At 32.6% G+C, this 27,183-nt stretch overlaps 1 protein-coding gene across 1 annotated transcript in view; it reads right to left on the bottom strand.

Annotated features, from left to right (window-relative positions):
• The window catches only part of LOC145279599 (uncharacterized), a 1,226,395-nt gene that overhangs the window by 222,295 nt on the left and 976,917 nt on the right, over positions 1-27,183 (bottom strand). Inside the window, exon 6 of the mRNA XM_080130763.1 lies at positions 10,554-10,682. Within this exon, the coding sequence (XP_079986889.1) occupies positions 10,554-10,682 (129 nt within the window). The remainder of the gene's footprint in view (positions 1-10,553; positions 10,683-27,183) is intronic.

Raw genomic sequence — 27,183 nt, 5'->3', positions numbered from 1 at the left:
TATTGAATAATGTATTTACTTGACATAAAGTTGAGATCTTCTACCGCGGATTCTTTATTTAAGCTATAAAATCGATTTAAATATCAAAACAATTTCCAGTTCGATAAGAAATGCTAAGCTAACGATGTTATCTACTAAGTTGCAGTAAAATAAGATGAGAATCTTGACACGTCTTATATAGGAAAGACCATAAGTCAACGGGAGAAATGATTATAAATAAAACAAAAAACTAACAACAAAAATTTATTTTAAAACGCCAGCAGCATTACAGTTTCATTAAAGTTTCTAATTTGTGTGGGAGATTTTTCGAGAGAGCCGAATATTTTAGTAAAAGCTGCTTTTTTTTAGATCTATAGTCAAATATGAGAGAGCGGGAGAAATGTCATAAGGTAACTATGAACAAATTAATGTTCAGAGTCATAAGTTCATAAAATATATATTTTTTATACATATTTAAAATCGAAATTTACAGCAATAGGAAACCATACAATATGTGTAATATTTTAAGAATCCTTGCAGAAAGGAAGGAGGTTCTTTAACAAAATATCCAAGAAATCTGAGTCGAAAATTTAAGTGCCGTACATTGCGTGGGACTGAAAATCGTAATCAAAACTTCTCCACTAAATTATACGAATTATATTTCAATAAAAGATATTAATAATAATGTTAAGTTGTCTTAATTGTAGAAAATTCAATGGAAAAAAGTTAACGATATTTATTTATTTATTTGCGGACTATTAGCCTCATCTTCATAATTGCTGTTTCACGACCAACTATTCCTCTGTCCTTCGTCAAGTGGTTAATCGCGACGGAATAAAAATGCCGAGTCTCTTAACTGCACCATCAATAATTACTGCCTTCAATAGTTGTTGCCTCGCCACGTTTTGGCCAATTAATCCCTTGACCGACTTCGGGTAGGATTGAAACCGCTACCTTCAGACAATGCTCATCTGGAACCATAATGATTCAACGCCTCTATCTACTGCTCCACGGGTCTCTTCGCAGTAGATGGAGGTGTTGAATTTGTGAATGAAAACAAAAATGAACAATTGTATGAATTCCATGATCGAAATTTTTTTAATAAATAAATAACTTTTTTCAATTACGTTTGTTTATATTTCTCTGTTAGGAACCGCAAGTGCTGTGGACGTGGTATGCAGTGTTTTACCCTTAGTAGACTATAAAATCCCTGCTCATCAAGGCCCAGTGGCCACACTAGGGTAGTAATGGTGAAACTTGGGTAGGGTTTAATTATTTAACAGAACAGCTCTCAACAAGAACATTTACATTAGGCTAGAAAACGACTAGTTGGCTGAAAGTAGCCCTATGGTATTGTGTTCCACAGATGGACTGTTTCAGAAAAGAAACTCTGCTTACAGAATTTTCGTTTAATTTTGGGCACAGATATAAATCTATTTTTCCTCTTCTTAGCAAAAAGTAAAGTTATGTTAAGCAGTAATATCAATCTTTTATAGGACAAGTTATCGAGAAAAAATCCTAAATAATATCTGTTTACCAAATTCTGTACGGATTAACCAAGCATGACAAATATAGCCGACTTTCGGATCAATTAATACAGTTAGGGCATAACCTGCACCGAGCGAAATTATTCTATTAAATTACTTAAACTTTCGAGTATTTTTCTCAACCGAAAGTTGATGGAGATGGTGGTTAATTGCTTTTCATTCAAATAGAATTAATATTGTTTAATAAGCGCTTATTTCATCTAACTGATTTCATCTAATTGTGTTCATTTAATTATTATATGATTTATTGCGAATAATTCTTGACATGCCACACATCTTGTTGAAAACTTTTTTATATGTTGTTGCTTTTACATGTAAAGTGCTATTTTATGCCGGAATTATGCGTATCAGATTGGTGTAAAAAGTTTTGCCGGTTTGTAAAAAGAAAAGGGCATCATAACTAGTTTTCGAAACAGATTTTGAACTCAATCTTATCAAAGCATTCATACTTTGCTGCAATATAATCACTTATGTTGACCTGATACGACTTTCTTTAGCCAGCAGAAAGGAAGTCATATTCTATCATAATACGGTTCATCTTTACATAGCACTATTGACCAATGATCTCCAAGGAAAATTTGGCTGGGAAATCTTGTTTCACCCTTCGGATTATCGATTATTTTGAAAATTACAAAACCATTTACATGGCCTTGGGTTAACACCACGAGAAGAAAACTGAACATGATCATATTAAAACGAACACATTTTACAAGTGAGACGTCTATAAGCTCGTTTACAGATGCAATCACTTTATAAAGAGAAAAGCTCGTTATTGTTATGAATAAAGATTTTCAAAAGTTTTAAACTTCCAAGATAAAATTTTAAATTAGAAAAAAAATTGTACCGACTTAATATGTTTTGTATATGATTTGTTATTAAATTATTAGAAGTTATTCGTTCTTTTGAATATCATTTACTAAAGATCGTTTTATATTTTACTTCTTCAAATCCTCCATTTCCTTTAGCAAAACACCATGTTAACACTAGTGTGTTATAAACCTTAGATCAGAAAAGATCCTAGATGTTTTCTTGTATTTCAAGACTTGAAATGAGATGATGTATGTGTATAGAGTCTAAACTCGTGCATCGTCTAGTGGTATAACATGTTCTTCTAATAAATGTATATACATAGTGTATAATAGGACAGTGTTGATATATTCACAGATACAGTTTAACAACGGACATGTAACATTTACAACAAAAATGGACAAATAACAGTCGCTGAGATTGTAGCATCGGGTCAATCGAGCAACACACCTGGTCCGTCTTTGATCTTGTCTGACGAAAAGCTGCAAAGAAGATTAGCACCAATGAAACAACAAATCTCGGGTTGTCTTTTCAGCAACTTTATTACAGATGTTTTCTTATCGCAAAGCTTAAATACTAGTCCTAGACTATTACTATGTCTGGTCACCTCTACTGGGAGCCATCACGACTGGAAAACCATCTCTATCCCTCTATTTCGACCCCGGTTAGTCTCTCTCACTCCAGACTCTTCACTCAAAAATGATACGTATCTTTCAAGCTCCTTCCTAAAGTTCAGATCACTTTCAGGAAGACTACGTCAGACTGTAAAGTTCAAACCTATTTTTAAGTTATTGTTTGTTTTCTCACATTCTTTTCTATTAAAACACTTTAACATAAATAATTTATCTGCATTGTTCGGCCAATATCTAACAATATAGCACGGACAGTTATATCCAAATACCGAGCTGTGAGCGAAATAACGCCACGGTAAGGAAAATGAAGACTACAAAAAGGAAAGAGCACGTTCGAAAATGTTGTATATTGGAGATTTCTCTGTCTACTGGTTCTTCACTATCTAAACCCAGTTATATTTGTGACCTTTGAGTTCTTTCCATGATCGTCTAAATGTTCAACTTTTTAACTGCTCGTTGATCTTGTGGTCCACCTGGGTTTCATCTATTCTTGAATGGAAGATGGAAACCATGCATGCATTTCACTCCAAAACGATGTTTAGTTTTATTGGTTTTTATTCGATTTCCAGATGTCAAATGCAGAAGAATGGAACGTGAGGATCAATGCTTGAGGTTAATTCTAATCTCAAATTTGGAGATACGTCATTTCCCTTCCAAGGGGGGGCAATCGATAACCCGTCCGCTCTTCTTTACATCCAAATTAAAACTCTGACTCTATCCAGCTAACCTGATCATGTGTAAAAACTACGTCCTTCCGGGTTAGCTATTTTTTAGGGCTTCCGGTGAAACTTGTCCATTTTATAATTTTGACAATTTTTTTAACAAAACATATTCACATATCATCTCTTGCTTACCTCACTAGTTAGATAGATAGATAGATAGATAGACAAATTGCTGGGTATATATATATATAGATAAATCGACAGACTGATAAATAACAAATAATTCCACAACTATATAACAAGAAAACGATTACGTGTGAGATGTGAATGGTTGTTTGATAGCACGTTTGAGAAGACCATCGCGTGAGGAACGTCACAGCGATAACGAAAGAATAAGAAAATAAAGGTCGTTATACAACAACAACAACTAAAAAAGCGAGATTTTTGTCCGCTTTGTGACTGAGACTACAACGTGTTAGTTCTCGAACAACGTTACAACAACGTTACATAAGCTGATCACCACTGAAATATGATGCTTTTATTCATAACAACAAAGGAATAAAACTAGAGAAACTTGCATAAATATATGAGGAAAATGCTACTACTAGGGTGTGCCAAAAATGTGTTTGGTTTACTGTTTTTTTTTTATTACTCCAAAAAAGGCACAGACCACAAGGCTACTAACTGGGACCAAATTTACACGGCTATTATGTAGAAGGTTGATCAGCCAGATGTCTGATCACATTACACTTGAACTTCTGCATGTCAGTAGAGTAAGGGAAGGAGGGATCCGGGAGGGAATTCAAGATCAAGCAGTTCGAGTTAGAGTAGAAGGCTTTCCGGCATCTAGTAGTCACTATAGAGTAGGGGTGGGATTTTGGTGCTTGTCGGATTAGTCGAGAGTATTTATGTCGAGGGGATCCCAACTCATAGTTTTTCTGAGAACACTCCATTAAAATACTTGTAAAACAGGAGATGCAGCATTTCGGCGATTTAATATATATTAGAGTTTGGTTGATAGTGTGGAATTTACTAGATAGGCGACTTTTTTTTAAACTCTTGTCTAGAAGTGAGGGACTAAAGGCAGATACACCAGCCCAATACATAACAGTCCGTAAATAAATAAATAAATAAATAAATAAATTACTCATCTCAAAGAATTCCAATAAAAAATATAGTATATTGAGAAGTTTAATATTACACACATTTAACTTTTATTTTGTTATCCATGGTCCTTGGCAACGCCGGGTAGCCATGATAGTTACAATATAAGTGAATGTAATATATCTAATTAAAATTTAAACTCAGCTTGACCGATGTTATATCCGCGTCGGCATTCAATAAAATATTATCTATTATATAAAAGGGGAAATGTGTGTGTGTGTTTGTATGCCTGCCAAACACTTTCGACACACGCGACGAACACTGACAAAATTGGTATCGTTTTAATGGTCAGTCTCTCGGACGATAAAGATCCAAAAGTCGACCCCCAAAAATTATTCTTTGCTTGTCTACTGAGCCGTTTTTTACAAGGATTGGTTAGTTTTGGCGTAGACATTTTTGCAAAGTCATCATAAACCGTGCAATGACTAAGCTTATTTCGAATGCCGGCGACGTCATATGTCGCGGTGGGCACGGGATCTTAGCAATTGCCTTTTTTTCATCTCCTTTTCCTCTTAGCATTACAGGTTCGAGCCTTGCTACTGCGGTTATTTTTTTTTTTTTGCTCCCACTACTATTTTTTATTTTTTAGGGGGTTGGTTATTTTTTTGTAAGTCACTGATGCTCAATACCCTTATCATAAAACCTCTCCACAACCGGACAACGCCGGGGAGCCCCGCTAGTCATTTTATAAAAGGTCTTTGTAAGAATACACTCTGCGACTGACCCCAAAAGACAGATTTAAAGAAGTTTTCTTTGACGCCGCAATTAAAATATTTCTTTGTTCTCTTCTAGGCTTTAAGCGCAATCGATGCGACTTCTACCGATTTTCGCATCATCTCAATTGTTCAGCGTTTGATTGATGGAGATGATTTGATATTTAAAGACGAACTTGACAGATTGTGACGATCTCCGATTTATTGAAGATCGATTTGTCGAAGTCAAAATGATTTCAATTCAGCAAAGATGTGTCTTTCTTTTCATCGCTTGAATAAAATTTTTCTCATGCGAGAATTGTTTAACTGTCTTCAAATTTCCGGTTGGAAACTTACAAATCGAATTGCATTGTAGGAATACTTTTTTGTAAAATGATAATTTAATCATATCTATTGACTCGTTTTAATACACTAGCTGCTGTTAATTGGCATCACCTACAAGGATTCATCATAATTTGTTACTACAACAAGGCGTTTCAAAAGTAATGCCTTCCATTTTTATTCCGCCCGAATGGATCAAAATAGGTTTTAAGTTGCAGTGTTATGAAAATTAATTTATGCATTCATAGTGTCATATTTATGTTTCAGATATTGGCGGTATGAGATTAAGAAAGCAACTCCTGTCATAGACGTGCGTCAGAAGCAGATATGTGTCATTGAATTCCTCTTGCAGAAAAATTGACTTGATCAACGTTCGACAGCGCCTGTTGAATGTTTACAAAATCGATGCAGTTGATACACTGTTAGGAGATGGGTTCATCGATTTCAGAGTAGTGACAAAGATGTGAATGACAAAGCGCACCCCGGACGCCATGCTCGTTTTTATGCTACTACTCTTGTCTTCGTAACTCTTCAGGTTTTTTGTTAGTTAAAATATAGGATGCATTACCTTTGGAATGACCCTCGTCATTACTTATTATTTTTTACCATTGCTGTATTTGTTATATAGTTACAGGACTAAAAAAGTGTATATATTACATAGCTGTAAGCGGGAGGGGGATATGAAAGAAGTTTTACACATTTCGTTAAGGAGGCCTCAATCTTCAACCGTTGGGTACTTTGACAATGTACATCATACGAGACATACCTAACACTTATACATATAAATTTATTTCAGATTTGTCCCAGTGTTCTCCAGAAGCCTGCCTTACGTTTATACATACTTATCTTCGTGTAGCCTTGCTTCCGGGCTTTCGGAACTCGTATCAATGCAGGTCTGCACGGTTTGCCGACAACTAGACGCCTAATTTTAATCTTTGACCTTTCATTCCGGTACATCATTCGCAAAAAGACACGTTTCATTCGTGAGTTCCGGTGACGTAAGTGATCCAACGACACATCTCATTAACACGTGACCTATGGTCATGTACGTCAACAGCGCAAAGTCAATTTACCATATATTTTGTTTATATTTAGCTAAGCTAATTTTCTAAACATTTTAACGGTCGTGAGAAGAAATAAACCCATCATGTGTTAAAAAAACATAATATGCATATGTTACATATAGGTTTCTCATTATTATTCTTGTTATTGTTCTTTGTTAACAGTGAGTCTTATTAAAAGAGTTTTATTAAGAGAGAGTTCGTCGTTGTATCTTAGAAAGAGAGATGTTGTTGAGAGAGTGTTATTATAAGTGAGAGTCTTGGAGTCTTAGAGTCTTATTGAGTGTTTGTCGTTGAGAGAGAGAGTCTTATTAAGAGGGATGTTGTGAGAGAGATTGTTCGTTTTATAAAGAATGTTGTTATTTCTGTTATGAATATTCATTTTTATAAAATAATGTTCATTCTTAGAAGTGTTGCTATGGAAGAAGCTCTTAGAGTGAGGAAACAGTGTTCAGACAGTCTTAGTGTAGATATGAGATGTAGAGTTCACATTGTAGATATGAGATGTAGAGTTCACATTGTAGATATGAGATGTCGAGACGTGTATGTAAGATGTGTATGTTAAGACATTTTATAACACAGATATACAAGACATATAATAACAATATTCACTTTACCTTTTGGTAGAATTACAACACAAAGACGACGTTTATAAAAACACATGATGGGTTTATTTCTTCTCACGATCGGCCGTGGTTTTCTCATCAAGAATTCAAAGCTTCACATATTAAGTTTCAAAGTGACCGTATCGCTTCTAGACGTTAGAATTCCAAACTGCAGACTATCGTCTGTCGTTCTCAAACTCCCTCTCCGTCTCTCTCCCTGCTTCTGTCTGCTATACTCTAAAGTTTTTCTATCTATATCTAGAACTTCCCATTTTTCCATGACATCATACACATGTTAAAACATGTCTCTTCTTTCACGTCTTCTGGACATGCGTGTCCAAAACTTTTCCTTTGTTTACAAAAGGAATTTTAACCTATATTCTCAGTAACCTATATTTCCTACATGTTAAAAACATGTTTATTAAATTATCTTGTAGCTGCATTCTTTCAATTGAATTTTCATAACAAAATTGACAGTTCACATTCTTTTCTTGAAACTATTTTATCTCTATTCTAAACAAATCGTTTGTTTTACATTCCATTCTCTAATTCTCACACGTAATCTATTTCTAAACCTAAATTACGAGGTTCGAATTTCGCCTATGCTATTTCATTTTCATTTTAACTAAATCTCTCTATTTTTATACTTACATGAAAAGGGGACAGCCCTTATCATGTAACATCCCTCCCTTCCATATTTCACAACAAAAAAATGTATGCGTTTTTAAATTTAGTACATTTTGTTTTCTACATTTACACAATCACACAGCTAGGAAAGATCAGGTTTTAAAAAAAATCTCTTTCAGTCAGCCCTCCTCGGCCGACTTCACAATTATTATATATTTATAAGATCAGAACCTTTCTGATCTTCTTGGCATTAACTTTTTTTAGGTGTAGGGTCTTTACCTATGATTCACATCAGCTACTTTCCAGCCACCCATATCCCGCAGACTAGAGGTTTCCACCTCCCTCGAAATGGACGACTTCCTTCGTCCCAAAAGTGTCCTGATCATCTCTTTCCGCATGGTTAGTATTATCAAGTATGGCTTTGTTTTTTATTCTATAACTATCTTATACGGGACATACCAAAGCTCATAACCAATCTTCTTGGTTGGCTTTAACTATCCAGCTATACCTTTTTTCTCTCATACGGATTCACTCGGATTTCCTTGCTTGGATTCTTGAAACTTCCCCTAACCAAGATCCAGCAGATATATCCCACATTCATGCGTCTCTAAAAAAATACAAGGTTATATCTTTCTTACGTAATCTACGGCATATTTTTGCCTGTCGCTTACTTTATTAAGCTATAAGACAAGCCTAAATATAAACACAGATTCCATGAACAAAACTTATTTCCCAGAACTCTCCATCTTTGGAACACTGTTCCTCTGACCTGCTTCCCGGTTGAATACAACACAGTAGCCTTCAAGTACAATGTAAATAAGTTCTTGTTGAGCCGTCTCCATAATAAAATTCTGCCCAATTTGCACCATTAACGATTACTATAATAGCAACACGTAATGTTATTCATTAACGCTTATCCTTCGAGTAGCCTTCGAGACATGATAAATGATTACCCTCGAGTAAAAACAAACGTTATCATATTAATCAATTTAATTCCGTGGTTTTAAACCCCAACAATGTTGTTAATAGGGATTTCATAGAGTACAAATATTTCTTCATCGGATTTTCAGAAAGAAATATTTCTTCATCGGATTTTCAGAAAGAAAATCCGTAGTACATCAACATGCTATGTTTTGATTGACCCGAGTTTTCGTATTTTTCACATTATTCGGAATACTGTTCTTATCTTGAGCGTTATTTCTACAGCATTTCGATCGAGCTAATCTCCGACCTTATTCAGATGTACTTTCACAAATCCAGGAATCTCTCTGTCGAACTCGCGAATCTATACGAAATTTCGAATGGAAACATTTTTTTTAATCCCTGAGGATAGCATGATTTCGTTCTGTTAGCCATGACTGGGTAGAATAATTGTATTTTAAGTGGGTAAAAGTCATAATTGTATTTTAAGTGTCGTCCACACTAAGAATTGAACCTTTAACTCCTAGAAGAGTGTAACTTCAACTGGATTTTATGAATTACTTTATCCACTATGTCGCGAGTACTTGCGGATTTTGTAAAAATAACACTCGAGACGAAAACAGTAGTCCGAAGAATCCAAATAATACGAATAATCAGTCCTCATAAAAAAAATCAGAAACATAATTACTTGATTGTGTTGTTTTTTATAAAATCAATTAGAGAAGAGACGATGTGAAGGTTGCTAACATCGATAAGCGAGAGTAGTGCTATAAACTCGATGAATTCGAACTTCGTACATGTAGTGTTAAATTATCTTCCCTGTAATCAGATATAAGAAGTTTATTCCTTTGGGATGTGTTCTTAGAGTAATCTCTCTTGATAATTTTTCTTGTGATTAATGACTGCGAACACAAAGATGGCAGTTTGGACAAACGAACGTGTGTCCATGATTGGATTTATGCAATGATGACACTCACACTTCCGTCGCCAGCTCGCGTTGTTATCCACCTTACAGTAGGCATATTTTTTCATTTGTTCAAAAGATAATATAATCAAATGTTTTCCGTGCATCGACACAAACCTACGCTGTACTACAGAGGATGTCTCAAAAGTAATGCCTCCTATTTTTTATTCCGCCCGAATGGATCAAATGGGATTGCAAATTGCATTGTTATGATGATTAAACTTATGCATTCATAACCTGAAAGTGTCATCTCTTTGCTGCAGAGATTGACACTGTGAGACTCTAAGAAAGTAACTCGTCATAAATGTGCGTTAGAAGCGGAGGTACGTTATTGAATTTCTGGCAAAAATACATTGAGAATGGTTGTTACTATGTAAAAAAATAAATACTGGAGCACAAAAGCAACATTACCGGCCATATACGTTACAGAAATAGATGAAATAATATTTTAAATATTATATGTAGTTTTTATGCTAAACTCCACGAGTTTGCCAGCCAGTAAATTTTATGCGTAATGTTACTCGTGAAAAAAGAAAGAATAAATACTTACCACACCCCACCAAAGGGCGTCAGCATACGTTTTAAATTTCGTGTCCTTGGCGTCTTTTTCCACCAAAAACACGAGAAACGATGAGATGATGAGACCTAAGAACCCAATGTATAATGTTGTTACCAATTCCTGCAAAAAAAAAAAGACGACATTACAGTACAAGTTGTAACATTAGTTCTCAGGAGAGATTTAAAACAAACTATTTTACGGCATATCAACTCCTTGGACTTCAATAAGTTTCCAAACTTTGGTTTTGTACAGAGATTTAAAATTATCGTAGACTGTTGAAAATTCATCTACAACTGAGATTGAAGTATACCCTGTTAATGCCGAATCAGGACTAATATATAACTTTATTTGTTCAATAATGAACAGGTGATATGATTAGTAAGATTTTATGCAGCCGGTATATTCTAAGTTCAAGACAAAAAATACAGAGATAGAAAAACTGGACACAAAGAAAAACATAGTGTATATATGCTTTATAATGGCTCAGTAGTCCACTGAAGATGTGTCTTAATCTCCCATCTCAATTTTCAAGAAGAAAACTGATATTTTCTAGAAGAATAGAAGGGAGTGGAGGAAGGAGAAGTGCAATAAAATTCTGTTTCAAACTTGGAAAAAAACCACAGAACCTTATAGAATGCTTCAGACTGCTTTTGGACCATCTTACATTTATCGAGCACTGAAACTTATTTAAGGCACCTCATATAATCGTACACTATAAAACATCAAAAATTTTCTGGGCATGACACGAAGCCGCATTCGCCGAAGATAACGTTTTTAGGATCTTTTAGTGTGTAGTAACATTTTAGTTACTATTAGTCCGATTAGGTTAATTCGACTATAATGGAAATTGCCAAATTTTTATCTCTGGATTAAATAGAATTTCTCATTTGTAGAATATCTATAAAATATACGCATGCTGTATATATATATATATATATATATATATATATATATATATATATATATATATATATATATATATATATATATATATATATATATATATTAATATCTATTGCATGATTCATAGTTAAATTCTTTGAATTAAAAATATAGAATGTTTAATCAAATAATTAATTGTTTGAAACAAGAAATACAAGAAATTTTCAAGTTCAAATCTCTTTTATTCCTTGTTTCAAACAAACAATAATTTTATATGTAAAAATTCTATATTTTTATTTCACAGAATTTAACTATAAATCCGACAATTATAACATTTCCTAAGCATTTCATTAAGTTAAAATGAAATGGTTTCTTGATTTTAAAAGATAATTAACCTACATTTTTTATTTTGCTCTCTTTTGTATATTGAGATATTTTATTTGGTTGGGATTGTCTCATAAAATATTATCTCTCAATATTTTATAAGACTGTAAACTACAAGATTTTTTTTTACTTATCTCATTGTCTATATATATATATATATATATATATATATATATATATATATATATATAAGTATATATATATATTTTTTTTTAATATGAAAACAAATATTAGAAAGGAAAATATTAAACGTCAACGCCTTTTGTGCTTGGAACAAAGTGTAGTATCTGTTCTGATGCTACACTTCATATCTTCTGTCCTCAGTCAGTGGATGAGAAATCCTTCATGACTGAGAAAATTTTTACATTTGCTCCTACCCAAAGTGCCCCATTTTGGGGAGCTGAATTTAAAACCGACCGAGTTGTGGGGAGGCACGTAAATGTGAACATTTCGGGAATATAACAACAAATAAGATATTTTTAATATTTTTACTTAACAGAATTTAACTATAAATCTTATAATTTTTAAATTAGTATTGTTTCACACCAGAGAAAACATTCCGAACAGTTAAATTGAAAATATTTGAAAACCAGAACTAATTAAAAACTAATAAGGTATTTTTTCGGAATTAATATGCAAATATCAGGAATTTTCATCGGATGTTCTAACGGCATATCTAACGAACACTAACCCCCACCTGTCAATGGAGCGACACTCGTTAATCCAAGTTAATTCAACGATGTGGCGCGTCATTCTAAATTCATCTGCACAGTCTCCTTTAACTTGATTTTATCATAGCGTGAATGCATTCGTCAACGGATTCACCTATACATTCTCCGTTAATTCCAGTCTAATTCGGATATTTGAATCACAATACAAAGACTGAGATCATATTCATACACAATTCCATACATGTCCGTCTGCGTACTTATAAAATGTAATATCTATTTCGATAATGCGAATATGTATTATATCTGATCACAAATTAGAAATATCTTCAGAACCTTTTATGAAGCTTATCCTATATAACCTTTTATGAAGCTTATCCTATATAATCTTTTATGAAGCTTATCCTATATAACCTTTTATGAAGCTTATCCTATATAAGCTTTTATGAAGCTTATCCTATATAATCTTTTATGAAGCTTATCCTATATAATCTTTTATAAAGCTTATCCTATATAAGCTTTTATGAAGCTTATCCTATATAATCTTTTATGAAGCTTATCCTATATAACCTTTTATGAAGCTTATCCTATATAACCTTTTATGAAGCTTATCCTATATAATCTTTTATAAAGCTTATCCTATATAAGCTTTTATGAAGCTTATCCTATATAACCTTTTATGAAGCTTATCCTATATAAGCTTTTATGAAGCTTATCCTATATAATCTTTTATGAAGCTTATCCTATATAACCTTTTATGAAGCTTATCCTATATAATCTTTTATGAAGCTTATCCTATATAATCTTTTATAAAGCTTATCCTATATAACCTTTTATGAAGCTTATCCTATATAACCTTTTATGAAGCTTATCCTATATAATCTTTTATGAAGCTTATCCTATATAACCTTTTATGAAGCTTATCCTATATAATCTTTTATAAAGCTTATCCTATATAAGCTTTTATGAAGCTTATCCTATATAACCTTTTATGAAGCTTATCCTATATAAGCTTTTATGAAGCTTATCCTATATAATCTTTTATGAAGCTTATCCTATATAACCTTTTATGAAGCTTATCCTATATAAGCTTTTATGAAGCTTATCCTATATAACCTTTTATGAAGCTTATCCTATATAATCTTTTATGAAGCTTATCCTATGTAATCTTTTATGAAGCTTATCCTATATAACCTTTTATGAAGCTTATCCTATATAACCTTTTATGAAGCTTATCCTATATAAGCTTTTATGAAGCTTATCCTATATAACCTTTTATGAAGCTTATCCTATATAATCTTTTATGAAGCTTATCCTATATAACCTTTTATGAAGCTTATCCTATATAACCTTTTATGAAGCTTATCCTATATAACCTTTTATGAAGCTTATCCTATATAACCTTTTATGAAGCTTATCCTATATAAGCTTTTATGAAGCTTATCCTATATAACCTTTTATGAAGCTTATCCTATATAATCTTTTATGAAGCTTATCCTATATAACCTTTTATGAAGCTTATCCTATATAATCTTTTATAAAGCTTATCCTATATAACCTTTTATGAAGCTTATCCTATATAAGCTTTTATGAAGCTTATCCTATATAATCTTTTATGAAGCTTATCCTATATAACCTTTTATGAAGCTTATCCTATATAATCTTTTATGAAGCTTATCCTATATAACCTTTTATGAAGCTTATCCTATATAATATTTTATGAAGCTTATCCTATGTAATCTTTTATGAAGCTTATCCTATATAATCTTTTATGAAGCTTATCCTATATAAGCTTTTATGAAGCTTATCCTATATAAGCTTTTATGAAGCTTATCCTATATAAGCTTATCTCTATATTGCTAAACATCATGTTATTTTGTTATCTTTGTCCTAATAAACACTGGATAGCATCACAAGAAAATGACATCATCCATTAAAAACAGAAAAGGAATGATCGTACACAGTGCGTGGTATTACTTTATGATAACATCATTAAAACAGAAACAGTGATAATACCGCACAGTGGATGACGTCATCAGGAGCGTGGCGAGAAAAATCCTGTGACGATGTATCTAGACGAGGTATCTAGAAATCTAGGTTTCTTGATAATATCGCATAACGTGCAAACTAGGTGATGCCACAAAGATGTCATCTACTTAAACAGAAAATGTAACCGTGGATCAATTCATTCATTCAAATCGATATTGAGAATATCCGCACACAGTGAATGACATCATCCATCAAAACACAAAAAGGGGAAGCAATCCTATATGATGTTTTTATTACGTAGGCGCCTAGTAAGATACTAAAACTGACAATCCCAGTTATTTGTTTGTTTGCATACGTAATGTTTTAGAAGAGGGGAGAAAGCAAATAGGTAGCGATCTAGTAGCATAAAAAAAGCAAAAGGATGGTGTGAATGAATAAACGGCGTAAAAAAATAAATGGGAAATTACAGGACATTATAAAAACGATAAGATGAGAGTTAAAAGTTTCATTTTTCTCATTTGTTAAATTTGTTCAATTATTCCAATCGGACGCTGACATTTTGAGTTGCAATAAATTCATGATTAGATCCGGCTAAGTGTTTTGAATGTTTTTTTTCAACATTATATATATATATATATATATATATATATATATATATATAAAATAAAAAGGAACAAACCGTATTATGTGTTCATCAACGTTTCGTCTTTATTTCGAGACTTCCTCTGGATGAATGAGATTAAGAAACCAAAAAATATACCAGTACAAAATATTTGAAAATGTTTCACGTGCACAGTGTGACGCAGTTCTATTTCAGAGAAACGGAAAATTGATGTTGAAATTAAAAAAGGAGGGGGGGGGGGTCTGGCGCTGTTAAAGAGAAGGAAATTTAAGTGACGTCATATAGTCGTTAATTTGATTTAAAACTATGAACGCAAGTTTATATTCTATTGGGAAAAAGATATATCTGTTGAAATTCAAATATAAGTTTGTAACAGAAATGAAATGAGTGTTTTTTATGTAATTTATTGATTGAGATTATGTGTTAATTATTACAGGGGGTGTTTGAATGGTGTGAGAAAGTTAACCTGTGTCCACGCTTAAATAATGTTCTTTTAATAACAGTTTACTTATTAATGGCGCTATGTTATAGAAACCTCCACGTTGTTTAATAGTGCTTGAAATTGCGATAAGTGCAGAGTCAAGAAGTCTCCGGCGCGGTTTATTTGAAATAAATTCAACTACTTTTGCTTGTTTAAAGTCAAAAGTGTGGTTATGTTGCAATGAATGAGAGAATAATGCACTGAGAGAATTGCTATATCACACCATAACAATAAAATAAAAACAGGGATGATAATATGTTTTTTCTTACGCGCTTTCAGAATTTGCAGTCCTGAATATCTGGACGAAGAATTCAAATACCTTACAAGCATTTTGAAAACCTTGCAATATCCGACATATTTCATATTGAATGCTAAGAGAAAAGCCACACAAATATTTTCCAGAATAAATAATAATAAAAAATCATACACACCAGACCTTTCTCTCATAAACAGACATCTTCTTTTACCTACACACACCAATAATACAATAATCTATAACACACTAAACAAACTAAAAATTCCTATCGTACAAACCACATCACTAACCATAAGACATATATTAAAAACCACGAAACATCTCTATAACAAACCAGTTTCCGATGGAGGTATATATACTATTCCTTGCCATAATTGCCATCATAAATACGTTGGTGAAACTCAGTGTAAATTGGAAAAAAGGCTCAATGAACACAAAAGAGATATAAAAAATTTGTCGGAATACTATTTCCATTATTTTCATCATATATATATATATATATATATATATATATATATATATATATTCCACTCGTATATATATGTGGTCGTATATATATATATATATATATATATATATATATATATATATATATATATATAAGCTCCTGGTCAAAATCATAAGACCACTTAAGAAAGTAAGCGTTTACGCATATTATCGAATTTTTAATCAAACAAATAGTTGAAACCATTGCCAAAAGGAAAATATGATGGAAATAAATGAAATCTGCTTCATTCGAAACCTTAATCCTGATTTAATTTAATATTTTAAAAAACAAACATTTTCACTTGGTCAAAATGATAAGACCACTTTAATAAAATCGGCTAGTTTTGAAAAAATGGATACGAAAAGCTTTCTATGTTATTAAAAGAAACTTGTTAGTGGATAAAAAATATCTTACTAAATTATAAATGGCAAAAGGAAAACCATTACCAGAGTCTGAGAGAGGAAGGATCTTTGAGCTTAATAGGGGTGGACTCTCCCATAGATCCATTGCAAGCGAAGTGAATCGTATCAAAAAGGTCATCACAATTTTTTTAAAAGAAATCCAGATCAATATGGGCGCAAAAAGAGTCCAGGTCGACAAAAAAAAAAAAAAAAAAATAAAAATAACCCCATCACTGGATCGTCGTATCACAAGAAGTTAAAAAAACTCCAGTATGAGCTCAAGTCGATTGAAAAGCCAAACAGCAGCAGAATGTAGCCCTAAAACCATCAGAAGGCATCTGAAAATGAAGGGCTTCAATAATTTAAGCGACTGCAGAAACTACGTCTTCTTGAACAGCACAAAACTAACCGACTTAAATATGCCGCCAAATACCAGACTTGGGATGAAGAGAAGTGGGAAAATGTAATTTTCTCCGACGAGAAAAAGTTTAATCTAGATGGTCCAGATGGATTTCAACACTATTGGCATAATAAAAAGTTGCCCAAAGAGACTTTTTTCAATTCGCCATAGTAGAGGAGGGTCTTTAATGATCTGGGGTGCTTTCTCGTCAGCTGGCACCCTAAAGTTGCAAGTAGTAAAAGGCCGGCAAATATCATTGAAGTACATTTCAATGCTTGAAAATGCTTCCATCAGGACCGAAGGTCCACGTCTGTGTAGAAGAAATTGGATTTTCCAGCAAGACAACGCTGCGATACACACTTCTCGACAAGCACGAGAATACTTTTCTTCAAATAATATAGAATTTTTAGATCATCCAGCATGTTCTCCGGACGTCAATCCCATTGAAAATCTTTGGGGATGGATGGCAAAAGAAGTGTTCAATGATGGAACCCAGTATGATTCGATAAAGGAACTTTCTGATTCAGTTTTCAGTACATTAGGATAAAATTCCTTCGCAACTGATAAAAAACTTAGTCGCAAGCATGCCGAAGAGAATTTTTGAAGTAATTCGTAATAATGGAGGCTATACTAAATACTGAGTCCCTTTTCAGTAATTTTTAAGTAACTTTTGTTAGATAAATTATCAGTGGTCTTATCATTTTGACCAGGTGAAAATGTTTGTTTTTTAAAAAAATAATTATTAGATCAGGGTTAAGGTTTCGAATAAAGCAGATTTCATTTTTTTTTCCATCATATTTTCCCCTTTGGCAATGGTTTCAACTATTTGTTTGATTAAAAGTTCGATAATATGCGTAAACGCTTATTCTCTTAAGTGGTCTTATGATTTTGACCAGGACTGTATATACATATGTACTTGTATATATATATATATATATATATATATATATATATATATATATATATATATATATGTGTGTGTGTGTGTGTGTGTGTGTACTCGTATATGTATATGTATATATATATGTATTCGTATATATATATATATTCGTATATATATATATGTATTCGTATATATATATGTATTCGTATATATATGTATTCGTATATATATATATATGTATTCGTATATATATATATATATGTACTCTCTATATATTTGTACTCGCATATGTATGTATGTACTCGTATATATATACATATGTACTCGCATATCTATGTACTCGTATATATATGCACTCGTATATGTACTTATTTATATATGTACATATGTACTAGTATATATATATATTCTCATATATATACATACATATATATATATAATATATATATATATATATATATATATATATATATACTTGGTAAAACTGGTAATTAGTAAAAACCTGAAGAGAGTGCTCAATACTATTGCAGAGCAAATATGTGTTTTATTATTTTATTACCGTTTTATCTGTTTGGTTACATATGTTTCAGATGTTGGACCATGTTTACGGTCTAACAGCCTCGTCAGGCCTTACAAAAGTGGTTGTTAGTATTAGGAAGAATTGTTTTAGAAGAAATACGAGAGAAAGAAAAAAAGATAGAGAAAGAGGGGGGTTGAGGTAGGAGATAATAAGGGGAGAGGGAGACGGGTATTGACAATATTTTAGCTTTTAGGGTTAAGATACATTGGATTGTATTGTGTGTGTGGGGGGTATACAGATTCAGGTAGGCGTGGGTGGAGATATATGAATATAGTGAAGGGGAGGTGGAGACATGATGGCAAAAAAGAAGACAAAAATGAAAAATGGAGAGGGGGTAAGGAGAGGAGGCGGAAAGTTTCAATTTTAAATTATAACTGCCTTATAACAATCTAATGTATCTTAACCCTCAAAACTGAAATATATATATATATATATATATATATATATATATATATATATATATATATAAATATATATATAAACACGTGTCAGTGTATAATTATATTTTAAAAATAATATATATATATATATATATATATATATATATATATATATATATATATATATATATACCGCTCCCCATGTGGGGGTACCAAATTGGTTAAAGGGAAAATTATTCCTAACTCGCATTTAGGTAAAAATGCACATTCGTAAATAATTGAATTCATTCAAAACGTATCGCAAAAACAAATCTCTCTCTCTCTCTCTCTCTCTCTCTCTCTCTCTCTATATATATATATATATATATATATATATATATACAAGTTAGAAAACCATTTCATCCAAGGTATGAAAATTGTTAAACAAAATGCTTTTACTGTAGGCTTTAAAAATAAAGGCACAAGATTCAATTTGAAATTTATTTATCTTCAAAGTGCACCTTTATAAATTTTACAAAGTAAGGTATAAAAATTTAATTTAAATGAATCAAAAAATTACCTTGGATTTATTTTATGTAATGTACATTCTGTTGCATTTTAAAAACATCATGGACAATTTTATATCATTATATCATTAACTGCTAGATGAAAAATAATATTTTTAAAGTGCGCCATTTTGGATGAAATGCTTTTCTAACTTATATCTTATCTTTTTAAGATTATATTTTAAAACTCTCCTTCTCTCTATTCCAGTTTGTATTTCTCCTCACACCACAACTAATTTTTGCAACCCCCTATTTGTATCATTACAGGTCTGAAGATTCTCTCTGTTTCAGTTTGTATTTCTCCTCACATCACAACTCATTTTTGCAACCCCCTCTTTGTATTATTACAGGTCTGAATATTCTCTCTGTTTCAGTGTGTATTTCTCCTCACACCACAACTCATTTTTGCAACCCCCTCTTTGTATTATTACCGGTTTGAATATTCTTTCTGTTTCAGTTTGTACTTCTCCTCACACCACAGCTCATTTATTTGCAACCCCCTCTTTGTAATGCAGGTCTGAATAATGAGAAAATCTGAATTTTTTTTTACCAAAAACTGTAAAATAACTTTTTAGATTAAATTTTTTAAAACTTCTTTCAGAATAGAAAATCTTTAAAATTTAATAAGGAACATATTTGATATAGGTTTCATTAACAAATATTCAGTAGATAACAAGAGAAATAGAGAAGGTAAATTTCAAAAGGATTGTATCACTGTTTACGGTCAATAGTAGTACTCGCCAGCGAAAGTCTTTGTTGTTGTTATTCTATTATTATTATTATTATTATTATTATTATTATTATTATTATTATTATTATTATTTAAAACATTTTGTGTCCTGCTCTTTCGCACGAGGACTAATATATATATGTAGTTTCTATTCATCGACGTAAGTATTTATACTCGTATGAAGACTTTTAGAATTACATATCAATTTCTTTGAATATGTTCTTTACAAAATCGCGAATAAATGTTTATCGAGCTTTACCACAGGAAAGTTGACAAAAGCATGTGTGAAAAGAACAGAAATATCATCGCAGTTGATGGAATTCCGAGAGCTTCATCAGTATTGGTTCATTCAATAAGTAAAGTGAGAATTTGGAAGACACCACACACCGAACGAATCGTCGGAAATAGAAGTCAATGCCGACGTAAATAACAGCGACCAAGTATAAAGTATAAGAAAGAATATAAATATATTTGGACATATTTGTTGGTGAAGAACGGCGCGAAAGAAAATGTGTAAACGGAGATTTATCACCCATCCAGCTGATGATCGGAAAATATACAAAAAAATACAGGAAATGCTGAGTTTTCCAACAAAAGTTTTGTTGCAAATAGCGCATTCACTGTGTAGCAGGTTTCTTGCATAAGTCACACACACACACACACACACACACACACACACACACACACACACACACACACACACACACACACACACACACACACACACACACACACACACACACACGCATGTAAAATAATACTACGAACACCATACTAAACTAAACTAATATAGAATATGAATTTACTTGTCCCTTCAAAGAATGTCTCCAAATCCAATCTAAAAGTTCATATAATGCACACATTGGCCACACCATGAAAACATTCTCTCAACGATTAACCTATCACTTAGCAGATAATACCGCCATCAAACAACACCTAACCTTTCACAACAAAAACCCACAATCATCCGAAATGAGAAATAACTAACAATATTAAAATTAGATATCTTAATAACTATATACGAAGACTTAAATTACTCGAGACTATATTAAAATATTACAGCCTCTTATCAACTAATTGCATTTAATATTGGGACAAATACATTACCGTATTTAACAATTAATAATAAATTAATAAATAAAATAGAAATAAAAATAAGAAAATCAAAATTAAACATAACTAATTCACATCTACCCATCTTACACCTACCTATATAACCAATATAAAATAAAATAGAATTAACTATAAATACACACAAGCCTCGATAAAGAACAACGAAAACAACAACAACTACCCCTAAAGATGATTGGAAGTACCGATGGAAAGCGTTAGAGAATATGGCTGAACAACAACCACTGGGCGCCATACTATATAACCTACCACTGGAAACAAGGACGACCGCTTGGCGAATAGAAAAGATTACAAGAAAAAATTGGAAAAAAGACGAACCCAGTAGTTGTGTTTAATCACACACACACACACACACACACACACACACACACACACACACACACACACACACACACACACACACACACACACATATATATATATATCTTTATGAAGGAAAAAGGAAAAATCGACAATATAAAATATATGCTAATGCGTATAAATTTATTAATTCAATAAGGAAATTATATAATTAAGAATAAGGGATAGACATGTTCTTTATACCTAAGTATTTGGAAACTTCATGCTTTTCATCAGAAGAGGAGATGAGTACTAAGTAACAAATAAGAATTGCGACGTCTGTACCTATCACTATACGTCGCATTTCTTATTTGTTACCTAGCATCCCGTTTAGTATATATTTTTATAGTGGTGATTTTTCCTTTTGTTTTGAATCTAAGATACAATTCATGTTTTGCTTTTTATTATCCTAATTTGTCTTCATCTAAGAAATCTAATTCTTATTGGATCTCCTCTGATTTTTCCAAACTTCCAATAAATTTACTTGTTCTTTGTTTAATTTCAGTCTTTTTTTTGCCCCCATCAAAGACCATACACATACCAGGGGCGTGCAATAAGTAATGCCCCTAACCCACTTCCCATAGCAGTAGAGCAACAAAACTCGGCACAGTTATTAGTCTTTCTCTACATAGGAAGCACCCAGGGTTATGCATTTCTCCCATCGTTTGATGCAGCTCTGGAGACCATTTTTGTAGAACACCCCAGATTGGTCCTCCAACCACGACGTGACTTCAAAAATCAAGACTGCATCATCTGGGAAATGCTTTCCTTTCAAAAACAACTTCATGGCTGGCAAGAGGTGAAAGTCAGAGGGTGCAAGGTCAGGAGAGTAGGGAGGGTGGGAAAGGATTTCATAACCACACGCCCCTGCTTTTGATCTGGCGAATTGCGAGTTGTGGACCGGAGCGTTGTCCTGCAGGAGGAAGGTACCTTTGCTGATCTTGCCCCGCCTCTTGAGTTTGATAGCTTCCCTTAATTTCCTCAAAAGTGAAGCATAATAGGCTCCTGTAATCGTGGTATCCTTTGCCAGGAAATCTATCATCACTACTCCGTCCTGGTCCCAGAAGACTGCGAGCATGACCTTGCCAGCGGAGGGCTGCACCCTTGCCTTCTTTGGAGGTGGTAAGTCCAAGTGCTTCTACTGCATTGACTGGGCTTTGGTTTCTGGATCATAGTGATGGACCCAGATTTCAGCCTGTGTAATCAGTCTTTTGAAAATCTTTGACTCATCTTCTTGACACATCTCCAAATTCATCCTCGAGCACTCGACGCGTTCTCGTTTCTAGAATGGTGTGAGCAACCTGGGGATCTGGCAGACACCTTATGCATATGAAAATGGTCATGAATGATAGTTTCAACAGCCAACATACAAAAACCGGATCACTGCTCGACATTCAACAGGCTCCATTTCACACCTGACTCAGTTCAAACATCTGTAAAACAGAAACCACAATTAGTTCAGAGCTTTAATTTACCACATAACCCGTAGAGATATAAATCATTGCACATGCAAAATTTCAGCTAGATCAGACAACTGGAAGTGGATCAGGGGCATTACATATTTCACGCCCCTCGTATTTAAAATAACAATGTACGGCACTCGTCTGCTTTAATAAAACACCGCGGTTTCCTACTTACCTGGCTGTACTAACCTGCAGGCTTTTAAATGTAATGTGAACAGAGGTCTTACTGCTTAACTCCCTGCAGTCCCCTATTAGACATGATCCTTAGTAGTAACTCCTAAAGTCCAACCGCCAGTAAACTTTGTTTACTCTTAAAAAAAAACTCAAATTAACATTTCACTATATTTTGCTGATTAGCAATTTTTTTCCAATTTTTAGATAAGAATTGCTAATTTGGATTATTTTAATTATTCGAACAATTGTCCTTATCTTGGATATTTATTTTCACAACGTTTCGATGATGTAGACTCCGGCATTCTTCAGATGCGTCTTGTAAAACACAGAAATTTAATGTCAAATTTGGAAATCTGTACGAAGTTTCGAACAGAATCCTTGATTTAATCAACAGGAGTGGATTACTTTCATTCCACCAATCGTAGTCGCGTTAAGTAATTTTTAAGGTGTTAAGTATTCTTAAGTAAATTTTAACACATTAAGTATACAGCTAAATAACAGTTTAATCTAAACATGACCATTCACAGTAAACCCATCAAACAAGCCCCACAATTCATTTTTTAGGATATAAACTAAGTTTCTCCATGGATCACGAGAGAACATTGAAACAGAATCATACTGGGTTGGTCGGCTTTCCAAAAACCATTCTAAAATCAAAAAAAGGATGCTGATAACTGTTAAAGTAAAAGTTTATTCATGTCCTCCCAGTTAATTTATATGGTCTTGATTGTATCACATGGACTAAACAACTAGTCAATCACATGATGCCTAATCAAAAAAATTCCAAACATCCACCTTCCGTCAAACTACTTCCATACACCTTCTATTTGATACAATCAAAAGTAAAACCCTTAAAATTTTTGACTATGTCAAACGATCAAACACTGACCTGTCAAATTTATGCGTTGAGCGTATGTTAGAAGGCAAAAGAGGAAGAGGAAAGCCAAAGAGAGAAAACGTTTTTGATTAGACATTTCTCAACAGTTGCGCGTCCATCAACCAAATTGTCCTGGATCGGGAGGAATAGCGAAAAATACGTCACGTGGGTTGGCAATCCGCACCAAACGGAAGATGCGACTCATGATTATAAATTTTCTTAGTATTGCCTACACTGAGGATTGAACCATCAATTTCCAGAAGACTATCACATAGAACTGATTATTACTTAACAATTTATCCATTGTGTCACACGTTTATATCAACATTGTTGTCAGAATGAGAGGAGTCTGCCCGTGGATTAAAAGGATTGCGTTCGAAAGTCGAGATCCTCATTCGACGGAATACATCTGAAGAAAGCCGGAGAATACGTTGGCCGAAACTTTATAAAGTAATCAAAATAATCTAAAATGTATTAATTTATTTTTAAAAAAGTTATATATATATATATATATATATATATATATATATATATATATATATATATCAGTCTCCTTATTTAAACCAAATCCATCCACTGGTAACGCTGTTCGTCTATATTGATCCGTTCAGTCTGTATGCCTATGTCTCGCGTCATTCATCATTATCATCGTTTTTCTTGCACCAATCACATTGTCCATCTGTCTATATGTTCATGTCTTTGTTCAATTATACGTTTTCATAATTTGCACTTCACATTTACGCGATAATTGATTCTGTTATTCTCGTGAATGTTACCGCTTGATCCTTTCATAATTTCCACCCCCTTTTTTTACGCATCTACAACCTCGTCTCCACAACACGTTATTTGTTTTGTTAGTTTTGTTACACATTTCTTTTCTTTATAATCGCTTCCTTTGTGGAGTTCTACAAAGTGAAAATAACGAACGAGAATAGAACGAGCGTGATGAATTGACAATCCGTCACAATCACGCAAATACAGTCAGCCAAGTGAACGATTTCTTCTGTTTACAATGAATGAATTTCAATGACTTTAAAACATAACCAAAATTGAATGATATCCAGAATATAATAATAATAATAATAATGATAATAATAATAATAATAACAGCAGCAACAACAACAACAACAACAACAATAACAATAACAACTAGCGGTACCTGTGGAAATACCGAAACCAAAACTTATGAAAAAAATATTTATATGTATATATAACTTGATTACTGGAGTGTCATCAGCTATAATCAAAACCGAAACCAAAACTTATGAAGAATTTTTGGTAAAATTATTCATTAAAAGAAATGGAAGTCCATAACAATGAAACGATAGTAACTCGGATGAAAGCTGAAAGCCGACACCATCAAATCAACAGAAGTGAAAGAGAAAATTGAAAAAGAATACTCCCAGAAACTAAACTTTATAGTAGAAATCTAAAAAAAGGTATACATACATAGGCTGTATCACTAGTAACATACTCCGTTTTTTTTTTGAAAAAAGAAAACCAAGAAACTTATAACAATGCACAATGTACTATACCCAAGAGATGATGATGACCGACTCTACGTGAATATAAAAGATGGAGAAAAAAGAACTGTTTTGTCTAGAAGACTATATAAATGACAAACAAAAAAAATGATAAAAAATACACATTGCAAAACACAGAAATATTAATCACGGCAACAAGAGACACTGAACAAATTAACGAGACAAAAACAGAAAAGAGGAGAAAAGCAGAATGAGAAAAGAAACAGCTAAACAGACGATTCATTAGGATGACAAAAGATGAGACTCACGAAACACTTAAGTAGGGCTAAGAAAAGGACACCTAAATAGAGAGGCGGATTCTTGAATAACAACCGCAGATTAAAACGCAATTAGAACTAATGATATCAAAGCAAAAATTGACAAGACACAAGCAAAAAAAAAAAAAATAAAAAAAATAAAAATGCAGAGTATGGAAAAATGACGAAACTATAAACCACACAAGTGAACGCAGCAAACCAGTCCCAAAAGAATATAAGAATAGATACGATCAGTTTAAAGAGGGATAATGTTGGAAGAATTATACTTTTGAAACTTTCAGATTCGCATTGAATTCGATCAATAATAATTAGACACAAATTAAGCAAGCTTCCCTAAATGTCAATTACATTTTAAGATGCCTTCAGTTTAATCCTTAAACATATTTTCATTTTTAAAACGATACTAGATACAATATAGCTTATAACTGACTTTGATTATTGTACAACAATTCCGTTCACTGAGTTAACTTTACTCATTATGAGACAGATATTAATCCCCAAACCTGAAGATATATTTAATTGACACTAATCTTTTATTCATTCTTATGAAGTACATCTTACACGTGTTTCTTTGAATAGCGGAAGTCACCTAACAACTCTTCTGAATTATTTTTTATTCTAAGGAAATAATCCAGCAGTTTGCTGAAGAATATATATATATATATATATATATATATATATATATATATATATATATATTCCACAGAAAACAGTTTAAAAGCCAAACACACGTCTGACAGAGGGACGACATCCCGAAATATAGATTCCAGGTGTACTAGTTGTGTAATCAATACACAATAATTGTTAATAATGCTTAGTAGCAAATAGAGAAATATATAACTTTCAAGCATATTGCTCCTTATAAAACATTTCCTTCACAAATGCATTAAGGTTTCAACTTTTAAAATATTGTGACATCATCAGTCTAAAATTAAATAAAAATAAATTAAAATGAAACTGCTTCTTCAAATACGAAACTTAAAAGTTCAGAGATAAGAAAAATGTTGTCTCATATAGTAACTTAATTGATAATAACCTCGAGTATCACCACCTCCCAACATCAAAAAAGTGTCATTATATTTTGATTTTGCTTCGGGATAAAAAAATAGAGAAATAGAGGAAGGAAATAGCGGCTAAGAGAATGTTAC

Source organism: Euprymna scolopes, chromosome 7, assembly GCF_053919585.1.
Source record: "Euprymna scolopes isolate OS-2025 chromosome 7, ASM5391958v1, whole genome shotgun sequence".
Taxonomy (NCBI): domain Eukaryota; kingdom Metazoa; phylum Mollusca; class Cephalopoda; order Sepiida; family Sepiolidae; genus Euprymna; species Euprymna scolopes.
The sequence above is the reverse complement of the archived record's forward strand: the minus strand, read 5'-3'. Positions and strand labels throughout refer to the sequence as shown.